The sequence below is a fragment of the Theropithecus gelada genome, chromosome 3 (assembly GCF_003255815.1).
Source record: "Theropithecus gelada isolate Dixy chromosome 3, Tgel_1.0, whole genome shotgun sequence".
In the NCBI taxonomy this organism is placed as follows: Eukaryota; Metazoa; Chordata; class Mammalia; order Primates; family Cercopithecidae; genus Theropithecus; species Theropithecus gelada.
Window position 1 is genome coordinate 172,508,793 of NC_037670.1, and position 21,393 is coordinate 172,530,185.

The 21,393-nt window shown below is 42.9% G+C and overlaps 1 protein-coding gene across 2 annotated transcripts in view; it reads left to right on the plus strand.

Moving 5' to 3' along the window:
- CNTNAP2 (contactin associated protein like 2) overlaps positions 1–21,393 on the plus strand; it is a 2,276,620-nt gene that overhangs the window by 1,997,117 nt on the left and 258,110 nt on the right. For both annotated transcript variants that reach the window (XM_025380223.1, XM_025380224.1), the window contains one exon: positions 11,436–11,654. In XM_025380223.1, the coding sequence (XP_025236008.1) occupies positions 11,436–11,654 (219 nt within the window). The remainder of the gene's footprint in view (positions 1–11,435; positions 11,655–21,393) is intronic.

The following is a 21,393-nucleotide window of genomic DNA, read 5'->3' on the forward strand; positions in this document are numbered from 1 at the left end:
AGGAAGGAAGGAAGGAAGGAAGGAAGGAAGGAAGGAAGGAAGGAAGGAAGGAAGGAAGGAAGGAAAGAAGGAAGGAAACCACATTGGGAAGAGAGGAAGGAAGGAAGGAAGGAAGGAAGGAAGGAAGGAAGGAAGGAAGGAAGGAAGGAAACCACATTGGGAAGAGAGGAAGGAAGGAAAGAAGGAAGGGAGGGAGGGAGGGAGGGAGGGAAACAAACCACATTGGGAAGTCCAAGCAAGGATGTGCTGAGCAGGTCATATGGTTTGGATGTTTGTCCCTCCAAATTTCATGTTGAAATGTGACTCCCGATGTTGGAGGTGGAACCTAGTATACAGTGTTTGAGTCATGAGGGTGAATCCCTCATGAATGGCTTGGTGCCCCTCCCATGGTAATGAGTTCATGTGAGATCTGGTTGTTTAAAAGAACTTGGCACCTCCTCCTCCTCTCTCTCGCTTCCTCTTGTGCCGTGTGATGTGCTGCTGCTCCTTTACCTTCCGTCATGAGCATAAGCTTCCGAGGCCCTCACTAGAAGTCGATGCCAGCACTGTGCTTCTCATATAGCCTGCAGAGCCATGAGTCAAATAAATCTATTTTCTTTATAAATTACACAGCCTTAAGTATTTCTTTTTAGCAATGCAAAATGGACTAGTACAGCGGGACAGTACTGCTAACCCATGACCCTATCCCCAAAGCTGTTTCCATTCATTCACTTTGTTGAGAGTATGTCAAACCATCCTGGGGTGCAGGCTGGAGATGAGCTTCACCCCACCTGCAACTGTTCTCTCAATGGAGCTACTCTATAGAAAAATCGTGTTCCCTTAGTTCACTAAATCATGACAAAAGTAAATGTACTTGTTTGAATAGTGTACAAAGTAGTCCTAAAAGGGTTCTTATGTATTTTATATGCCCAGTCCTTAGGGAGGCAAAATTTTTTTTATGCAATCTATACAAGAAAGTTATATTTTCAGCTGTTATCCAAAACAAGGGAAGCGTACTCTGTGAAAAATTATTATTATCGTTTAACAATATCCATTTCCAGAGGAATGCTTTGCTTAAGTAGAAGTTGGTGGACACACCATAAGGGATGCTGTGAAGTGATTTCTGTCATTTTTCATACATGGAAACACATGAACTCAAGGGTCTACTCACTCTTCTACAACTTTAAAGGAGCGCTTATCCTAGGATACTTTCAAATCTGAGATTCTGAGACCCTGTATTTTTAATATTCAACCCTTAGGTTCCTCATTTCTAATATCCATTACTAAGTAGATGATAAAGAACAAATTAATCAGAGCTTCAGAAAAACTAATAAAATAATTTAAATTGGTTATGAATCTCTTGTGATGATTCTAAGGCAAAAGGCACTTTTACAGAAGTCTTTCACACTTTAAGAAAGCTTGCTATATAGAAAGAACATGATTCGGTTGGGCACAGTGGCTTACACCTGTAATCCCAGCACTTTGGGAAGCTGAGGCGAGTGGATCACCTGAGGTCAGGAGTTCGAGACCAGCCTGGCCAACATGGCAGAACCCCGCATCTACTAAAAATACAAAAGAATTAGCCAGATGTGGTGGCATGTGCCTGTGGTCCCAGCTACTCAGGAGGTTGAGGCAGGAGAATCATTTAAACCTGGGAGGTAGAGGTTACAGTGAGCTGAGATCACACCATTGCATTCCAGCCTGGGCAACACAGCAAAACTCTGTCTCGAAAAACAAAAAAGAAAGAAAGAAAGAAAGAAAGTGGTTCTGCTTTCCTCTCAAATGTCTCTCCATTCCCATTTAAAGTCTCCGTTGATCTGCAGCATAATTTTACTTTTTTTCTCCACTATTTGTCCAATACTGCAAATGCACTGTAGTTGAAGAGAATCTGGTGTTGTAATGGAAAACAGAATCAATCTCTTCTTATACTCTGAGCCTGTAGCATGTAGTATATATGTCCTCATTTGGCACTTTTTAATTTTCATTACAGAGATCTTCTCTGAAGTCATATCAAGGTGATATTGAAAGGATTTGATAGAAAGGAAACAATTTGTGGCAAAACAAAGGGAGAAAAATCGTACCTGTGCGTACCTGTGATATAACCTACAGGCAGAGTCAAAACTCAGTCCACAGAAACCAGAAAACAGACGCCCCCTTGGCTGCTTTCCTTTTGATAGATTTATCTAAAGCTCTCACTAGCAGGCATGCTCCTTCCAAAGCCATAGCCTTTCATCCTCAGATTTCATCTTTGGTTTTTCCTCATTATCAGTGTCCCAATCAGGATAGCCGTCCATAGCACAGTTATTTAGATGGCACAATTAATTGACTGACTTGTATGTTGTCTCCTTGTAAGCTGCAGCTTGGTCCGAGTTGACACTTGTCAGCTTTTCCCCCAATTCATGTTGTTTCGGCCTGCAGTTGCATTACCTCCTTTGGACATCAAATTCTCCTTTCTCCTTCAACTCTCCAAAGCCATGTATTTTGATGAACCGGCTCTCTCTGACGTCACCTGAAACCAACTTAATATATCACCCCTAGTCTTCTACCAAAGCACATTTCCTCAAGTGAGTTTTCTCATTTTGCCACACAACCTGAATATGGTCAGAAGAAACATTTCTTTGAAGTCCATCCCCTCCTCCATCTGCTCTCCTCTCCATCTCTGTGGGATCCTTAGGTATGAGTTTCAGGGTTTCTCTAAAGCAGCTTCTGGGTTTCCCTTTATTACAACACTCTATCTCCAGAGTCACCATCTGGGACCTTCATCTGTTCTTCCAAACTGGCCTCTGTCTGCCCAATGCACCGATGTTCTCTTTCCAAACAAGAGGGTGTTTAAAGCCCAGCTGCAAATCCTACATGGGGTACAGGGGATTGTTGCCAGCCACGTATCATTTTGGAACTATTTTTGCCTTCTTTCTTTTTAAATCATATCAGTCTATTAATATTCAAGGCGTTATTCTCCAAAGGTGGTTAAATGCATAGAAAAACCTAAAATTAGAAGGGCTTTGCATTTTAAAGACAGCTTTCTGTTTTTGCATGACCAATGGTATCTCCCTTTCGCTTCCTTTTCTCTGTGGATGTCTTTGTTTGTGAAGTTATTTTTTAACCATAATAAAAAGCTTAAAGGCCAAAATACATAAAGAGAAATACTTCTTATACTCAAGAGGTTATCGAGATACCAGAGATTTTAAAATGAGTTCGTAACATTGATTCCTAAGCTCCAGGCATTTCCTTGAAGAATTTCCAAAAGACTTAAATTTTTCTTGCCAATGTTCATTTTCAGATGTGTTTAACACCAAGTTTTCTGGTGTGAATATGCATATATGACTCTAAAAATCTCTACATTCAGAAACTAAAACTATACTAAAAGAAAAATAGGTCATTTTTTATTTCCTTCATAATATGAAAGGCAATACAGTAGTTAGGAAAACGAAAGCTCTTTATCTGGTCATTACTGGATTTTAATGTCTCTCAGCCTCAGTTTCCTGATTAAGCAGTGAGGGTGGGCTCAGAGGTTGAAGTCTCTTCACTGAAGCCTTTACGTCTTAATATTATTTGGATTCAATCACATACTTCTTCTTTTTGAGACCGAGTCTCACTCTGTTGCCCAGGCTGCAGTGCAATGGCGCGATCTCGGCTTACTGCAACCTCTGCCTCCTGGGTTCAAGCGATTCTCCTGCCTCAGCCTCCTGAGTAGCTGGGATCACAGGCACCCTCCACCATGCCCATGACCGGCTAATTTTTTGTATTTTTAGTAGAAATGGGGTTTCACTATGTTGGCCAGGCTGGTCTTGAACTCCTGACCTCGTAATCCACCCGCCTCAGCCTCCCAAAGTGCTGGGATTGCAGGCACGAGCCATCGCGCTCAGCCTCAATCACATACTTCTAAGCTGATATGATTGTTTCTGTTTTTGTGGAGTTAGAACCAGCTGCAAATTTAGAGAGACCACATTCCCCATAAGATTGCATATGCTTCTGACACCAATTACAAGTTCAGAAGTTCCCCAAACCACCCCCAAGTTTGATAGTTCTGTAGAAGGACTCACAGAATTCACTGAAGGCTGCTATACTCATGCTGCATTATGGGTAAAGAATGCAGATGAAAAATCAGACAGGCGTAGAAGCACAGACGGCAGAGTCCAGGCAGAGTATCAGATGCTGAGTTTATAGTCAGCCTCTCTCTGTAGATTCAGGAGCACATTTCTTTCCTGGAACAGGTGTGTAACAATTTGCATGGGGTATTGCCAATGAGGGAAGCTTCCCTGAGCCTCCATGTTCAGAGTCTTTACTGAGACTACGTTACATGGGAACGATTGATTGCCTACATGGCTGACCTCAGTTTCCAGCCCCTGAGAAGGCTGGAGAATATAAGCCAAAGCCCCACACCCTTCATCACATTGTTGGTCAGTCTGGCATGGTCAGGCCCCATCTTTTTCTTTTTTGTTTTTTTGAGACAGAGTTTCACTCTTGTTACCCAGTCTGGAGTGCAATGGCACAATTTCGGCTCACCACAACCTCCGCCTCCCGGGTTCAAGCAATTCTCTTGCCTCAGCCTCCCAAGTAGCTGGGATTACAGGCACCTGCCACCATGCCCAGCTAATTTTGTATTTTTAGTAGAGATGGCGTTTCTCCATGTTGGTCAGGCTGGTCTCGAACTCCTGACCTCAGGTGATCCACTCACCTCAGCATCCCAAAGTGCTGGGATTACAGGGATGAGCCACCACGCCCAGCCCGGGCCCCATGTTAAATGCTGTCTGGTGTGGCCCTACCCCTAAAACACAGTGTTAGACTATCTGGAATAACCCAAGGCTCCCAGGCAAATGAAAACATGCTTACCAGGCAGGCAGGACATCCCAAGGGCTTAGATATTACCTTCCCAAAGCCAAGGGCAAGGGCCAGACCTCTTGAGGGCAAGGCTAAATTCTCTATTACACAGTTTTGAAAATCTCTCTGTTGAGGACAAGAAAGCAAACATTCCTAGGACTTACTACTAGAAGGAAACCTGAAAATCCTAGTGATTTTTAAAGTAAGATTCCAGGACCACTTGCATCAGAATCACTAGGCATTAACAAAATGCAGATTCCAGAGCCCCACCCCAAACCTACTGAATCAGATTCTCTGTAACAGAAGCATTGGAATATGCATTTTAAGCATTTTCCTTTAGCAGTTTTTTATGTAGGCCAAAACTTGAGAAATGTAATTAAGATCCAAGGTCCTTGTTCCTACAAGTAGAGTGAAACTAGCTTGCAATAAAGCAAAGGGAGAAAATTCTGCTTCTTATTCCACTGCTGAGTTTATCTTGGGCAAGCCATTATTCCTCAAACATCATACGTTTGAAAATAACATTTAGCTACATTTGTTTTAAACAGACATAACTAACGTAGGATGCTCTTAGACTGAGAAAATATACATTGAGTTACTTTGTGCTCTTGGGAAAGATGCTTATGGAATACAAGATGGCACTCCATCTAGTTCAGCTGGCCTTGGGAAAATGAGTGGATTTCTCTTTTCAGAGTATCTATGTAATCATTGTTGCCCTCCTAGGCAGGAGTGTTTCTATTCATTCTTTCATTCATTCACAAATTGGCATCTACTGTGTGGCAGGCAATGTTCTCGGTGCTGAGGAAAGAACAATGAACAAAACAGAAACTGCCTCTGCCTTCGTAAGGCCAGGACCACATATCTATTATTCCAGATAGTGATACATGCCGTGCAGATTTTTTAAAAATCAGGATAAAGGAGAAGGGGCAGCTGAGAGAGGAGTTTGTTATTTAACAAGGAACGTTTAAGGATGGAGTTTCTAATATGATGACTTGTGAGCAGAGAAGTCAAGGCTCAGCCAGAGTTATTTGGGTAAAGAGAACAGCAAGTTTTCAGGCCCTGGGGCAGGAGCAGTTTCAAATGTTGTGAAGGAGAAAGTCCTATGCGGTGGAATTAGAGGAAGACTAAGAGGAGGGGAAATAGATATGGGGAGTATAGACATCTCTTCCAAGGAATTTGGAAACAAAAGAGTGCATAGAAATGAAATGGTAACTTTTGAGATAGATAAGGTCAAAAGAAAGGCTTTATAGTCCCAGTGGTTGTTAAGAGTAGAGACATGTCAACGTGTGTGTGTGTGTGTGTGTGTGTGTGTGTGTGTGTGTGTGGGGAACAACCCAGTTATAGAGAGAGGGCAGAATTGTCAGAGTGGTGTCCTTGAGGCAGTAGGAAGGATGGCATCCCATGTACAGGTGCAGCAGTTGGTCTTGAATTAGGAACACAGACGAATTCTTTACTTCTTTCTCCTTCTCATCTCTCTAATACCCATGGGGACCTTATTTTCAGCCTTCCTGCCTCTTATGACCCTTTCATGTTAAATAAATTCTTTTATCATCTGATGTACAGTCAGTATTTCATTCAGAAAAAAAATACAGGAAACAAAAAAGATATTCATAACACTGCTCACCATAGGCTGAAATATCTGTTCTACCAATTACCAGTTTTGTTGTATGAGTCAAACGAGATTTATTGTACAGAAGATCTCCCTGGAGGCTGCCACCCCTCGAACCTTATTTTAGAATGGAATAAACAAATCATTATCCAAACTAAACAGTGTTAGCTGGTCTGCCCATCATGCTCACGCCGTATAACTTTCCTTCTCTTTTCTCTCATTCTGTTCTGTATTGAATGAATGACCAAATGTTTTCTGCTACTTCAACTGAAACTGTGGTCTAATATCTAAATGCTCCTTCACCTGCTCAGAAAACTTAAAGCCAAAAAAAAAAAAAAAACCTGGTATTGGTCAGTTGTTAAAGTTATCACTCAATATATTAAGCCTGGAGTGATTTGTTGAGTTAGAATGGGAGCAAATACTGCCACCTGCTGGAATTAAACTTGGAAGGGGAAGCGTGAACATGCCAAGAGCTCTCCGTGGTTTTGTCCCAATCATTACTTTAAGCCTTTCAGATGAAGTCATGAGCTTGCTTTATTCAATAGTAACTTCTTCCACCTATATTATTTTCTGATGGCAATATGCCACCTTGTATATTTCTCTTTTAGTATTTCTCTTTTCTCCCTGTAATGATTCAGTATCTAAAATTACGATTAAGACCAGCTGTATTTCATTTTGTTTCTCTTACAATCTCTTGAAAAATTATAGAATGTTGCAATTTGAAAGAATCTTAGAGGTTCTCCGTAGTTTCAGACACATTTTGGACACAGGAACTTTTGGGAAACTATGCATATAATCCTCCCTTTGGACCTCAAACCGAGGCCTGAAGAGTGAAAAGCGAAAAGACCAAACAGCTAAGGCTCTCTATCAGTTAAGATGCTTTCAGCTACAATAAAAATGCCTTGAGCAATAACCTAAGAGCATATCTCAAGTAAGAAATCCTAAGGTAGGTGGCTCGGGGATTAATTTAAAAGTTGAACAGACCAGGTGTGGTGGCTCATGCCTGTAATCCCAGCACGTTGGGAGTCTGAGGTGGGCGGATAGCTTGAGCCCACGATTTCGAGATGAGCCTGGGCAACATGGCAAAACCCCATCTCTACAAAACATACAAAAATTAGCTAGGCATGGTGGTATGCACCTGTAGTCTCAGCTACTTGGGAGGCTGAGGTGGGAGAATCATCTGAGCCCAGGAGGTCAAGGCTGCAGTCAGCTGTGATTACACTGCTGCACTTTAGCCTGGGTGATGGAGCAAAACCCTGTCTCAAAAAATAAAAATAAAAAAATTTTTAAAGTTGAACAATGTCAGCCATGACCCAGGTTCATCCATGACCCAGGTTCATCCTCTGTCCTCTCTGTCCTCTGTATCTCTGATATTTGTGAGACAGCTCCAGTCACATTAAGAACCACAGCTTCCCACCCAATATAAAGGGGCAGAAAAGGGACTGTCTTTTCCTTATATCTCACTGAAAGACTCCACCCATGTCTCATTGGCTAGAAGGGAATTATGTGTCTCATCTGAAGTGGGTAGCTGGTAAGGAGCCTGGAATTGCCATATTTGCCTCCGTTAACTCCAGATCCACCCTGTGGGCCTGGGGTAGGGCTGTCCTTATGCAAAGCACAAGACTCTGGAAACACAGAGATTCCAGGGCAAAATCAGGTTAGCTCACAAAGAAAAAAGGGAGAGTGACTAATTATTGGGGGAAAAATCTCCGTGGGTCTCTTCCAATTTTGCCTGCCTTCTGAGCAAGAAGCATTGACAGCTTTGTTTATTTATACCTTCTTTAAGGATGTGTGTATAGCTAACAGCCTTGGAAGATACAGATAGTGTCTTCCTCTGGGACAGAGGGTAGGTTTATTTCATGGCCAGAGTAATAAATATAATGTCACTCTCCGGGGCAGAAATCGAGCAAGTTTGCTAGTAGCTACTATAAAAGATTGGGGAGTCCTAAGTCCAGGGTCCCTCAACTGTGAAGCAAACTTATTGCATGTGCAGCATCCACCTGGGATGCCCTGCACTCCCCCTCAAGGGGAAGCAATGTGAACAGGAAGCTCAGGCTGTCTGCTGTGTTGTAAGTAAAGAAGTCCTTTGTCTCTGACCCAGGATTTTCATATCTTCTGCCAGCATCATCAAACTATGGCCATGTTAAACTATGGTTCTGCCAGCATCATCAAACCATGGCTAACTTGTTAGCCTGCAAGTGGGGTGAAGTCTCAGACACTTTCCCAGTTCTTGATACTCATGGCAAGGCAACCATTCATGTTTGGCACCGTGTTCTCTCCAATGAGCCAGGCTATATGCATCCAATTCTCAAATACTTATTTCTGGAAATGAGAATTTGTTCAGTATATAAGAAATTCCTTTTCCACAGGCAGAAACAGGGCAACACTTCGGTCTCCAACTGGAGACACACATTAAGTGAGGACAGTGTCATTGGCTCAAGTGTCTTTTATCCTGTCTCCCTTTTATTTGCTCGCTGACTCTCTCTATAATTATCTCTTTTAAAATGTCAGTTGCTTTCACCCAGAAGACCAAGAGCAATCAGCCACAAACTGAACTCAGAAGCTTTTAAAACCCACTGGCCGTCTGACTGGGGGATGGGGTTTCTCAAAGGCTTCCCGCAGCAATGTCAGGGAAGCTGACGTTGAGTGACTGAGAAAACGGAGCCCTTTCCTTGGCTCTCACAGTGGGTCTTACAGACCCTTCCTGAGGAAGCAACAGAAGGGGTGTGGAATGTGCTGACTTCATACATATTTCTCCAGCAGAGCCTGAATGGAGGCTCTTTGGGAAGAAAGTTGCTCTTAGAGGCCTTTGGCCTTGAGTCCCTCTTACTGCATCCCGTTAGGGTGAGAGGCTCTGAGCTACAGCATTGTCCTGACAACTTTCTTCCCTTCTCCAGAATAAAGTATTGATGTTAAGATGACGGTGAAGAAATAGGGGATCTATTGGGACAAGCAAAAAGTATGGATATTTTCTAGCGACTTCTGGCACTCAGAGTTTCTCCAAATAGTGAGAGTTTGAAGACCTGGACACGAATTCATCATAGCAGTAGGAAAATAGCAGAGGAAATTAGAGCAGCATTTATCCCTACAAGTCAAACCTTAGGGTTAAACTCCATTTATCCCTAAATTCTATTTCCTTGATGGTAGCTGATGCCTTTAAAATGAAACAATCTTTCCTACTTAGCCCAGGAACCCTCGTTCTCTTGCTATTCTGACAACTTACATTTAAAAAATGCTCCTGCTAAAATACAGCGTTATGAGAACAGAACAGATTTAATCTGAAACCAAGGCAACTTTTTCCTCATCTGCTGTATCAGAACTACAGAGAAAGATCACGCGGCCTGTGGGTCACATTATTGTCTTCCTGCATTCTGATCCTACTTCCATGGAAACCTTGATGGAGGTCACTGGCCTGCAAGTTAAATCCAGTCCCAATGACCCCTGGAGGCAGGGGCTTCTAATTTAGATGAGATATTTTTCTGAACTGTGTGTCGAATCACCACAGGTGTTAAAATGAATGTTCTCTCGCTAACGACATGAAGGTTCAAAATTCCTTGGTACAATTAGGTTGATTAAATTGAGCTCTGTGTCTAATATCCCTGTAGCTCAATAAAGTTAATGCAGCTTTCCATGGGGCCCAACACAGAGGTAAGGAACAGTCTAGGTCCTGAGAGAATCTGGCCCACTGTGGTTTTTAAATTAGAAGTTTGATTGCTTGTGACACCGTCTCAAAATGGTACCAGCCAAAAGAAGCTGAATTTTCCATTAGCCCAGGAGAAAAAAATGACAGATATTTAATTAAACTGCTTAGAGATTAGGTGGAAGGCTTATTGATGGATAGAGGGGCTGAATATCTTTATAAGCAAAGTTAGGAAATTCACTGGTGTGCCACATCTTTAATGTTGAAAAGAATTCACCCAGCCTAAGGGAGCTGAAAACGTGTGTGCTGCTTCAGCCTGATGCTGCCTCTCCTGTCAATCACAAGAAAAAATATACATTTTAAAAGCTTATTTATAAAGCACTAGGTGGTCACTGAGGAACTTAACATAAAACATAAAATGTGAAATAAGAAAGCTACTTATAGCTAAAGTTAATAAAGCAACCACCCAGTCCATTTGCCAGTTGTTGAGAGGTGACTTATTGCAGAGGAAGGTTGATTTGGAGGTGATCTCTTAAAAAAAGAATAATTTGTGGTCAGTGCTAGAGGGTAGGTTACGAGAAGGAGCCTACATCCCAGATGGGGAATAACCAAGGTTTGCAACAGATGATATATGACAGGGATTATTCTCCAGAAATATTGTGCTACCTTTTGGGTAGCCACAGGTGGTCGTAAAATGTAGGTCACCCTCATTACACCAATAATTCAAAGGTCCCCAACTTTCAATAGAGTATAAAGATCAATGAAATCAAGTTTCATAAATTCCCCCAAAGCATTAGCTCTCAACTCTAGCTAGGTGTTAACATTTCTTGGGGAGTTTTTTTAAAATACCAGTGCCAACTGTGGACCAACTGAGTCAAAATCTCTGGACACAGGTGTTTCAAGAGATCTCCAGGTAACTATGAGTCACTTACCAAGGAGCTACTTACTGAAAAGATAAATCGTATGTGGAGTTAGAAGATACCAAGCTCTGAAATCTGACAAACCTTGGTTCAGTTCCTAATTCACCTTGGTTCAATTCCTGATTCCACTAACTTACTGAATCTAAGACACTCAACATGCGCTAACTTCTTCAGACTTCAGTATCCTTATCTGGAGAGGGTCAATGATGGTCACATCTTGGAAGGCTTCTGAGATTAAATGAGGAAATAAATGTATACCTGGCACATAGACCCCCAAAACACCCTCGGTTATTCGGTGTTAATGATTGACGTTTTATCCTTCTTCCATTGATTTTACCATTGACCTTTGTAGGACGTGACAGGTTTAGATGATTTTTCCTCTCCCTGCTTTGTTTGTCGTCTAGAATTTACTGTTATTTGGTATCTGGGAGAAAAATACTCATGTCTTTCATGCTTTCTGCTCCTCCAGCTGCCACAGAAGTGTCCTTTTCATTTGATGTGGGAAATGGGCCAGTAGAGATTATAGTGAGGTCACCAACCCCTCTCAACGATGACCAGTGGCACCGGGTCACTGCAGAGAGGAACGTCAAGCAGGCCAGCCTACAGGTGGACCGGCTGCCCCAGCAGATCCGCAAGGCCCCAACAGAAGGCCACACCCGCCTGGAACTCTACAGCCAGTTATTTGTTGGTAAGTAATGGAAAGGTAATCATGGCTTCCTTGTGTTGATTTTTAAGAGTCTACACAATGCAAAAAAAAAAAAAAAAATCAGCTTTTGCAAGGTTTGGTATAGAGATGCTTCCAAAAGTAAGTGTGCTGGCCTCTTGTAATCTGTTTCAAGACAGAATGGAATAAGGAAGAAGGTTCAGGAGACCTAGATCTTGTTCCACTTCCACTCTTGGGAGCTCACTGTCCTCAGCTATAAAATCAGAGTGCAGGCTGAGACATCTCTCAGGTCTCTCTAATATCTGTAATGTTAGGTTTATGGTTTTAGAAGTGTATAAAGTTATTTGATCATTTGGGGCACTTGTAACTGTGTGGAAGGAAAGAGGGAAGGAAGGAAGGAAGGAAGGAAGGGAGGGAGGGAGGAAGGGAGGGAGGGAGGGAGGGAGGAGGGTAGGAAGGTTTTTTTTTTTTAAGGAAGGAAGGAAGGAAGGAAGGGAGGGAGGGAGGGAGGGAATAGGCTCTCAAAGTTCAGATTTTTTTTGAAGTGATAAATATAAAGCCATTCCTTTCTTGCCTATTCTCAAGGTTCTAGGCAGAGAAAGATTTAGACTTTTCCTGACATAGGAAAAAAGAGCAGTACAAAGACGAAATTTAAACAGAGCAAAAAGTTGAACTACCTATGCAAGAAGTGGATCCAGCCACCCAGTCTAATCTTTTTCACCTGTCTTTTTGCTATTGACATTTCTCAGATGAACCTAAAATTCCTTCAAATTCATACCTGTTTCCTATGGCTAGTTGAATTTTAAATTTTGTTTTTGAGAATATTCATATGTTAGGAAATTAGCAACTTTTCCTCTGTTGAATGAAAAAAAGAAGTGAGTTTGAAGGACTTCGTGGATGCCTCATCTTAGACCCCTCTCTGGGTTTCTGGGAGCTAATTGATCAGTACAGTCAACTGCAAAAGTCTCAGACAGAGCAAGACAAGAATGTGAGCTGGTTGCTGGTCATATTCATAACACCTGCCACTTCGGCTCCACCCTACAGTAGAGCCTCACTGAGAGCCAGTTAATTTTAACAAGGGGCAGAGTCCCCACAGTGTCTTTCATGACTGTGTTGGGATGTTTGAAGAGCAGTAGAATGTCATTAAAGGAAAGGTAAAATTAGATCTCCATTCATTTTGTATGATGTCGGGAAACTACAAAACAAAGGTGTGAGTCAATGAGCTTTGAAAGTGAGACTGACTTTTAACAACCACGTCAGCTGGGGCTATGAAAGAGTCATAGATTTAGAAATAAAGTATTTCCTAATTACAACTGCAAACCAGCCCTTTCCAAATCCTTCCCTCAAGTTATAGATCACAAAATTACACATTATTTTTTAATTAGCTAAATATCAGGTCCATTGATCCCTGCTGAGCACAGTGAAGAAATTTCACTTCATCAACATGTGTTGCCCGGATTACCTAGGACAAGTTTCTTCCTAAATACTGTTAATTCTGAACATACTGGATAGATTCTATGTGGTTTTCATCGTAAAAGGTGACCCTACTTGACTCAATTTCTCATTTTTTTGACCCTGCCCCTGGATATAGAAGTCCAACTTTAGTTTTGTTCCTTTCTGTCAGCTAACTGTGGCTGTGTGGAAGAATTTTGAAGACCTAGTAAGGCTGTAAAATGAAGAGATGGAAGAGTATTTATTATGGTCTTGGAAGGAACATCAATTCACTTAAAGGTGACCCAAGAGTAACTTAAGAAAAGAGCAAGGGCCTGAGGTCGGAACTCTACAGAACCATGAAATTTAAGGGAAAGACAGAAAAAGAGTATCTTAGGAAGAATGAAGAGGAATAGATAGAATGAAGCAAGGAAAATTAGGAGACGGTAATGTCACAGGAAGAGGAGGATTTTATTAAAAAGGTAATGACAAATGATATCAAGCACCATGAGTAAAATAAGGCTAGAAGTGTGTGTGTGTGTGTGTGTGTGTGTGTGTGTGTGTGTGTGTGTGTGTTGAGACACAGTCTCACCCTGTGGGCCAGGCTGGAGTGCAATGGCATGATCTCAACTCACGACTCACTGCAACCTCCGCCTTCTAGGTTCAGGTGATTCTCCTGCTTCAGCCTCCTGAGCAGCTGGCACTACAGGTGCCCAGCACTACACCCAGCTAATTTTTGTGTTTTTAGTAGAGAAGGGGTTTCACCATGTTGGCCAGGCTGGTCTCAAACTCCTGGCCTCAGGTGATCCACCCACCTCAGCCTCCCAAAGTGCTGGGATTACAGGTTTGAACCACCATGCCCACCCTGTGTTTTTTTAAATTTAGTAATCGTGAAACCACTGGTGACCGCAGAAACAGAAATTTCAGAATAGTGGGTTGATGTGATGAGTCAGCATTTCTTTTGACTAGAAAACAGTAAGTCTCCAGTCTCAGTTTCTAATTCCTGTCACCTTAAAGGGGAGCATAAGGCACATCTCTCAGATATGAGCTACGTGAGCCAATTTGTGAAATATTGTTCAGCAATAGAAGTCTACCCCATGGGAAGTGAGAGGGGTTGTTAAAAAAGCAAAAAAAAAAAAAAAAAAAAAAAAAGGATGGCCACAGTGGCTCATGCCTATAATCCCAGCACTTTGGGAGGCCGAGGCAGGCGGATCAGGAGTTCAGGAGTTCGAGACCAGCCTGGCTAACATGGTGAAACCCCGTCTCTATTAAAAAATACAAAAATTAGCTGGGCGTGGTGGTGGCACATGCCTGTAATCACAGCTACTCAGGAGGCTGAGGCAGGAGAATTGCTTGAACCCGGGAGGCGGAGCTTGCAGTGAGCCGAGATTGTGCCACTGCACTCCAGCCTGGGCAACAGAGCAAGACTCCATCTCAGAAAAGAAAAAAAAAAAAAAATTAGACACTTGGGTGTTAGTCTCAGTTCACCTCTAATATAAAAGCATTTTCTTGACCAAGTATTACCATCTTCTCTCTTTGACTATCTTCTACTTTTATGTTTGTTTGTTTGTTTGTTTTACATAGAGTCTTGCTGTGCTGCCCAGGCTAGAGTACAGTGGCATGATCGTGGCTTACTGCAGCCTCAACCTCCCAGGCTCGAGGGATCTTCCCACCTCAGTCCCCAAGTAGCTGGGACTATAGGCTCATGCCATCATGCCTGGCATGAGGTCTCCCTATGTTGCCCAGGCTGATCTCAAACTCCTAGGCTCAAGTGATCCCTCCACCTCGGCCTCCTAAAGGGCTGGGATTACAGGCATGAGCCACCATGCCTGGCCTCTTCTAATATTAGACATTTTTGATTATGTACTTGGTAATGATGGAACCATACCACGATTGCCAAGTGGTCAGCCTTCCCACAATGGTGTATGGTTAACAATATGGTCTTTGACTACCACCTCTGCCTCTTGCCAACTGAGAAAACACTGACAAATTGCTTAATATTTTGGCATTAAATAGGAATACAGCTCCCACACCACAGTATTAAATGAGATATTCCATGCTAAGCACTCAGGAGAGTGCCTCACCTAGGGTCCATAATGATTGTCTTTATTATTAGTAATAGCAGTAGTATTAGTATTTGAGACAGGGTCTTGCTCTTTCGCCCAGGCTGGAATACAGTGGCGTGATCTCAGCTCACTGCAACCTCTGCCTCCCAGGTTCAAGTGATTCGCCTCTCTCAGCCTTCTGAGTAGCTGGGATTACAGGCGTGTGCCACCATGACTGGCTAATTTTGTTTTTTTTTAGTACAGAAAGGGTTTCACCATATTGGCCAGGCTGGTCTTGAAACCCTGACCTCAAGTGATCTGCCTGCCTCAGCCTCTCAAAGTGAGCCACCATGCCCAGCAGGTCCATACTCATTAAATGTGAGTTTTTTTCCTTTACTATCCTTTACCTTTTACTCCCTTTACTTTCTTCTTCCTCCATGTAATATTTACCCTTCTCTTAGAGAAGCCTCTTTCAATGGGCTCATTACTTCTTTCTTGAAATATTGACCTGAAATGTGATCACTTCCATTCACCAACACTACAGGAAAGCTCACATGCAGAGATGTCCCTCAATATTCAAAATTATTCCGCTAGTCCTCTGCTTACCTGCGGAGGCCACAGGGCAGCACACTAAGGCCCAGGGATTTTTTCACAGTCAGCCAAGGAAGCAAGAGTTCATCTGAAAACATCACACTGGCATCCCCGGAACAACTGAGATGTGTGACAGAGTGACCCAAGAGCTGCATCTAGGTTCTAGAAGGAAGGGCTTTGATACAACTTAAAGCTGAAACAGACTGAAAATAGTTCTTGACTTTGCACACAGAGCTCTACAGAAGGCCACCTTCCACCCACTTACCTGTGTTAATGTAATCGCCCGAAGGGTTTTTCTTGCCCGCTGCATGGGTAAACCCAATTTACTGAGACAATGTTATTGCAGTAAATAAAGCGTTTAATGAACACAAGGCCAGCCAAGCAGAAGGACTGGAGTTATTACTCAACTCAGCCTCTCTGAGGACTCAGAGGCTAGGGGTTTTAAGGACAATTTGGTGCGCAGGGGTCTAGGGAATGGGTGTTGCTGATTCATTGGGGATGAAATCATAGGCGTGTGGAAAATTGTCCTTACATGCTAAGCCTGCCTCTGGGTGACGGCCACAGAACTGGTTAAGTTCTGAATCCCAAGTCTGGATGGAGTCAGGTGGCTTCCAGAATGCAAAAATCTGAAAAAAAAAATCTCAAAAGACCAATCTTAAGTTCTACAATAGTGATGTTATCTATAAAAGCACCTGAGGAAGCCACACATCTTGTGACCTCTGGCCACATGACTCCTGAGCATTAAGGGATTCTAGAAACTACACCTACATTTTAACAGCGTTCAGGCCTCTCCCATAATTCTAATCTCATGGTCTTTCTTTGGTTTTACAAAGGCTGTTTCAATCTTGCAGCTGGGAGGGAACCAGTTTTAGGGAGGGACAATTATCATCCTTGCTTTAAAGCTAAACTCTAAACCGAATACCTCCCATGGTTAGTTTAGCCTGACCTATGCCCAGGAAGGAGCAAGGATAGCCAGGCTGTGAGGCTAGAAGCAGGATGGAGTCAGCCATGCTAGACTTTTCTTGCTGTGTAATCTTTGCAAAGGTGGTGTCATTAGCGAGGCCAGGCTCACATGTCCTTTTGCAAAGTAACTGAAAAAAAACACAGAGAAGACACAGTTCACCTCACTGTACATCTAAAATATAATTAGAGGCTGTCATCCCAAAAGGGTTAACACAGGTCTTTTGGAAGTTGTAAGAATCTAGAGATTATTCTGGTTTAATCAAAAAGTAACAAATACATTTAAAAACTAAGAGACACAGAAAGAAAAAAAGCACTTGCTGGTATTTGTCTGAAAAGTGCAGGAAATTTTTCTCATTTTTTGATCCAAAATGAGTGACCAGCATATGATGAGCTCCCTGGATGGCCCAGCAGAAGCACTTAAGCCACATGGTGATCTGAAGCCTCAGCCAGCCCAGGTGTTTGGACCTGAGCTGTCCATGGGCCAGATTTTTCTTAGGAGGTGGAGAAAGCAAACAAGCTCATGCTCATTGTCTAAGCATGAACAATGCCAGGCTGGATTGAGCAAAGCCCTCTTTGGCAGAGACATACAAGGAGTTTGGAGTCCTTTCAGCTGATAGCAGTGGCAGGACTGGGAGGAGGCAAGGTATCTGCTAGGCCCCCAGCCTGGGAGCCTGGCTGCCAGCCCAGGGCATGGCCAGGAGCTGGCAAGCAAACACCACTGCGGGGAGCCGAGCAGGCTGTTCAGGTCAGGGAGCTAGGATAGGGTTAGCATGCAGCAAGCTAGACACTAGCCAGAGCATGCAACTGCTCTTGGCAGTCATTAAGGGAGTAGATCAGAGTTAGAAGGTCTGGAGGCCACTCCAGACAGCTTCAGGAAGCAGTCAAGCTCCTAAGTGGCTCCCTGACAGAGGCTGGGTCGTCTTAACTCATGACAAATGTCCCTGCTCCATTTACTTGCCTCTGGCCTCTTCTGAAATCTCTCTAGAGGTTAAAGGGAACCATCTCTTTTGTGCCGTCCAAAAAGGAGTTGAAAAATCACCCTCAGTGCTTCAAGCTCTTTTGCACTGGGCAGAAAGCCTGACTGAGACTCAGTGGAAGGCATGCGGTCTTCAGGAGGTCTCAGAGACTACCTGAGAGCGGGGGAGCCCGCAGCCTCCTCTTCCTCTGATGGTTTGTCTATCGGGAGACTTTTTTCTCCTGGGTGGCAACCTGAGTTTATGGAAGAGTTGAGGTTTATTAAATGGATGTGTAAGCAACCACAGACTGAAGTGTTATAACCATTCTCTGAGTCCAACCTCCCCAAACTCTAAAATACAGCTTGTTTGGTCAGCTGCTCCTCATACGCTCTGTATTCCAAAGTCACAAATGGATCATTCCAGTGCCATCTGAAATGCAATATCGTTGAGAGAGCAAAAAGAAAATCAGCCTTTGTCTGTAAAAGAGAAAAATGGAATTCTAATAATGAAATGCACCCAAATCTATGTATGAATAAAATGGTTATTTCTCATGTCTAAAAAAATTGGTAACAAACAATGTACAACTCAGGCTGGGCACGGTGGCTCACGCCTGTAATTTCAGCACTTTAGAATGCTAAGTCAGGCAGATCACCTGAGGTCAGGAGTTTGAGACCAGTCTGACCAACATGGTGAAACTCCTTTACTAAAAATACAAAAATTACTCAGGTGTGCTGGTGGCCACCTGTAATCCCAGCTACTTGGGAAGCTGAGGTGGGAGAATTGCTTGAACCCGGAAGGTGGAGGTCACAGTGAACCAAGATCATGCCACTGCACTCCAGCCTGGGTGACAGAGTGAGACCACATCTCAAAAAAAAAAAAAAAAAAATGTACAACTCAAATTGCAGGAATTATAACCTAGAGAATGTATGCCTGCCCCTGTTTCCTGCAAACCTGCCTCAAGAGCAACCACGTGAATGCTGACTGAGACATCCCGGTGAACCCCAAGGCCAAGTGCTTCCCATGCTTCCCCTCAATGAATCCACACAAGTCTATAATGTAGATAACATTGCTAATTCTTGTTTTATTCTCACATTAAAGATTAGTTGACTCACCCAAGTTCATGCACTTAGGAAGAGACAGAGACGGGATTTGGTCCCAGACAGTCTGACTCCAGAGACTCAGCACTTTAATCATTCCTCTTGTCAAAGCAAAAATTGCACTGGACAAAGTTGAACAGGCAAGGAAGATCTTCATTCAGGGCTGTTGTGACAGGATAGAGAAGCCAGAATGCAGCTGAGCTCACCTCCACTTCAGCTAAGGGCAGGAGAATTTTGTTTCTTTATTTTGATTTTTTGTGTGTTTTTTTTTTTTTTTAATTTCACTGAAATACAATGGGAACGTTTTTAAGAGCTGGGATGGGAGGGATCATAGAGTGTCTGTGTTTGCTAATTGGCTCTACCCAAAGGAAAAGTAAACTTGCTCAGATCTTCATGATGAGAGGTAATTTTACAGCTTGGAGCCAGGCATCCTGTGAAGTTAGGCTCCCACCCTTCCGTGGCTTCTGGGAGATGGAGTGCTATCTTCCAAGTTTTTGAAAAAGCCATTCCTGGTTGTAAAACTGGCTGACAGCTTTTTAAAAAATGTGCATCTCAAAAGGCAGAGAAAGAATTAACAAAAGTAAGTAAGTACTCTTAAAAGGCAATGTCAGGGGTCTGGTCCGGGTGGAATTAGATGGGTTGGTGGGTCCTATGTAAAGTTTAGTCAAGCTGAAGCCAAAATTCAGGCCCTCTTGGTCAGCCTATACCAGCGTCCCCTGGCTGAGATGATACTGTGGCCCAGGGGGCATGTAGAAAAGTGCGGTGACATTGGGTACTCCCAAAGCTTCCCACAACGTGCAGGAGAATCCATCCCAAGGAAGATTCGCACGCCCCACATGCAATACCGGCCCCTTGTGGAGCACTCTCCCACTTTTGGAGTCTGTGGGAGAGATTACGGTTGACAGGCAGTGGTGAATCTGGGCATCAGGCAGCCCTGGCTGGTATTCTGCAGATTACAAAGTCACCATGGCAAAGATCTAGGCTGGCAGAGAGTCATTGTCAGATACAAAGGGTTTGACTTAATGAGAATTTTATGCCAAAGCACTCTTCTCAGGGAATGAGACTTCTTCCTTGAGAGTCTCTATGACATGGAAATCATCTTCTTCTTCTTCTTCTTCTTCTTCTTCTTCTTCTTCTTCTTCTTCTTCTTCTTCTTCTTCTTCTTCCTCCTTCTTCTTCTTCTTCTTCTTCTTCTTCTTCTTCTTCTTCTTCCTCTTCCTCTTCCTCTTCCTCTTCCTCTTCCTCTTCTCCTTCTCCTTCTTCGTTCTTTTGATAAAACTTTTACAAAGTCATCAAAGTCAGCATGGATCTCTAAGTCTCGTCTCGGACATATTCTTCTGGGCTTTCCAGGCTCTCTCAGCAGCATCTCTCCTGCTCTCCTTCTTGAAATACTTTGTTCCCACGGATTCCACAGTCGTGTGCTGTCCTGCTTATTTTTCCTAACACACTGGCCATCACTTAGTCTCTCCTGCATTCTCTTCTTCCTCCACTTGACCACTAAGCGTTGCAGTGTCACAGAGCCTTCCTGTCTTCTCATCCGAATATTGTCCTGGATGATCTCATTCAGCCCACCATCCAATGGCTTCTGATACTAATTTGTGCCAATGTCTCTCAAATTTAAATCTCCAGGCCTCACTTCTCTCAGGAACTCCAGATCCACTTATCCCACTTTCTACTTTGTGTTTCAACTTGGATATTAAATGAGCGTCTTAGAATAAACATGATGGGAGAGAACTCTTGATGCCTCCTGGAAATTTGTTCCTCCAACTGCCCTCCCCATCTCGGTAGATGGCATCACCATCCAATCCACCCATCCACTCCAAATTTGGAGTTACCCCTGATTTCCTTCGTCCCCTTCTTTCTTCTCTTTCCCTCATCGCTTCCTATCCAATAGTAAGCCATGTGAGTCTACCTCCAGACTGTCCCTCAGATGCATCTGAGGCAGGAGAATAGGGTCTGGAGGCAGAGAACATAGGCTGATTCATGCTGACTTCCTGGAACTAAGTCAAATGGAAACTCTTCAGCAATGACAGGAAGGTGAATGGCTGTGTAGCTTCACTTCATCCTCTCCATTTACCTACACCACACACCCAGTAACGTCCTCGCCATTTACATAGGGTGCATACTGAGTAAATGACTTTGTCACTTGACTTCATCTTCTTCATTTACATAGGGTATATACCAAGTAATCAATGGGAAACTTCTAGAGGGTGTTGAACCCCCAGAAAATTATTATTATTCAGAAATAAATGAAAATATTTATTTATGTGTCCTCACCCTAGAAGGTAAACTACATACAGCATAGACCAAGGATAGGGTCCAATAACCACTGGGCAATGGTTACCCAATAAATATTTGCTGAGCGAACATTTGGATGAATAAATAAGTGATTGTTATTTTTCTGGGTTAATATCCATATTCAAAATTAGATCATCTCCTTTCCAAAGCAAGAAGGTATTTTTCCTTATAAACCTTCTCCAGAATTCTTTTCTCAAAATTTGATGATATTTGCCATCTTGGGAAATATCTTTTTACTAGGAACCACAGACTGAAATCAAGCATGACAGAAGCAACAGCAGCAAAAAAAGAAAAAGAAAAAGAAAAGAAAAAGTCATAGAGAAAGTCAGCATATTATGAAAGACAGCATTTCAGATCAGTTTAGAGCCTGAGCATAGTTTTC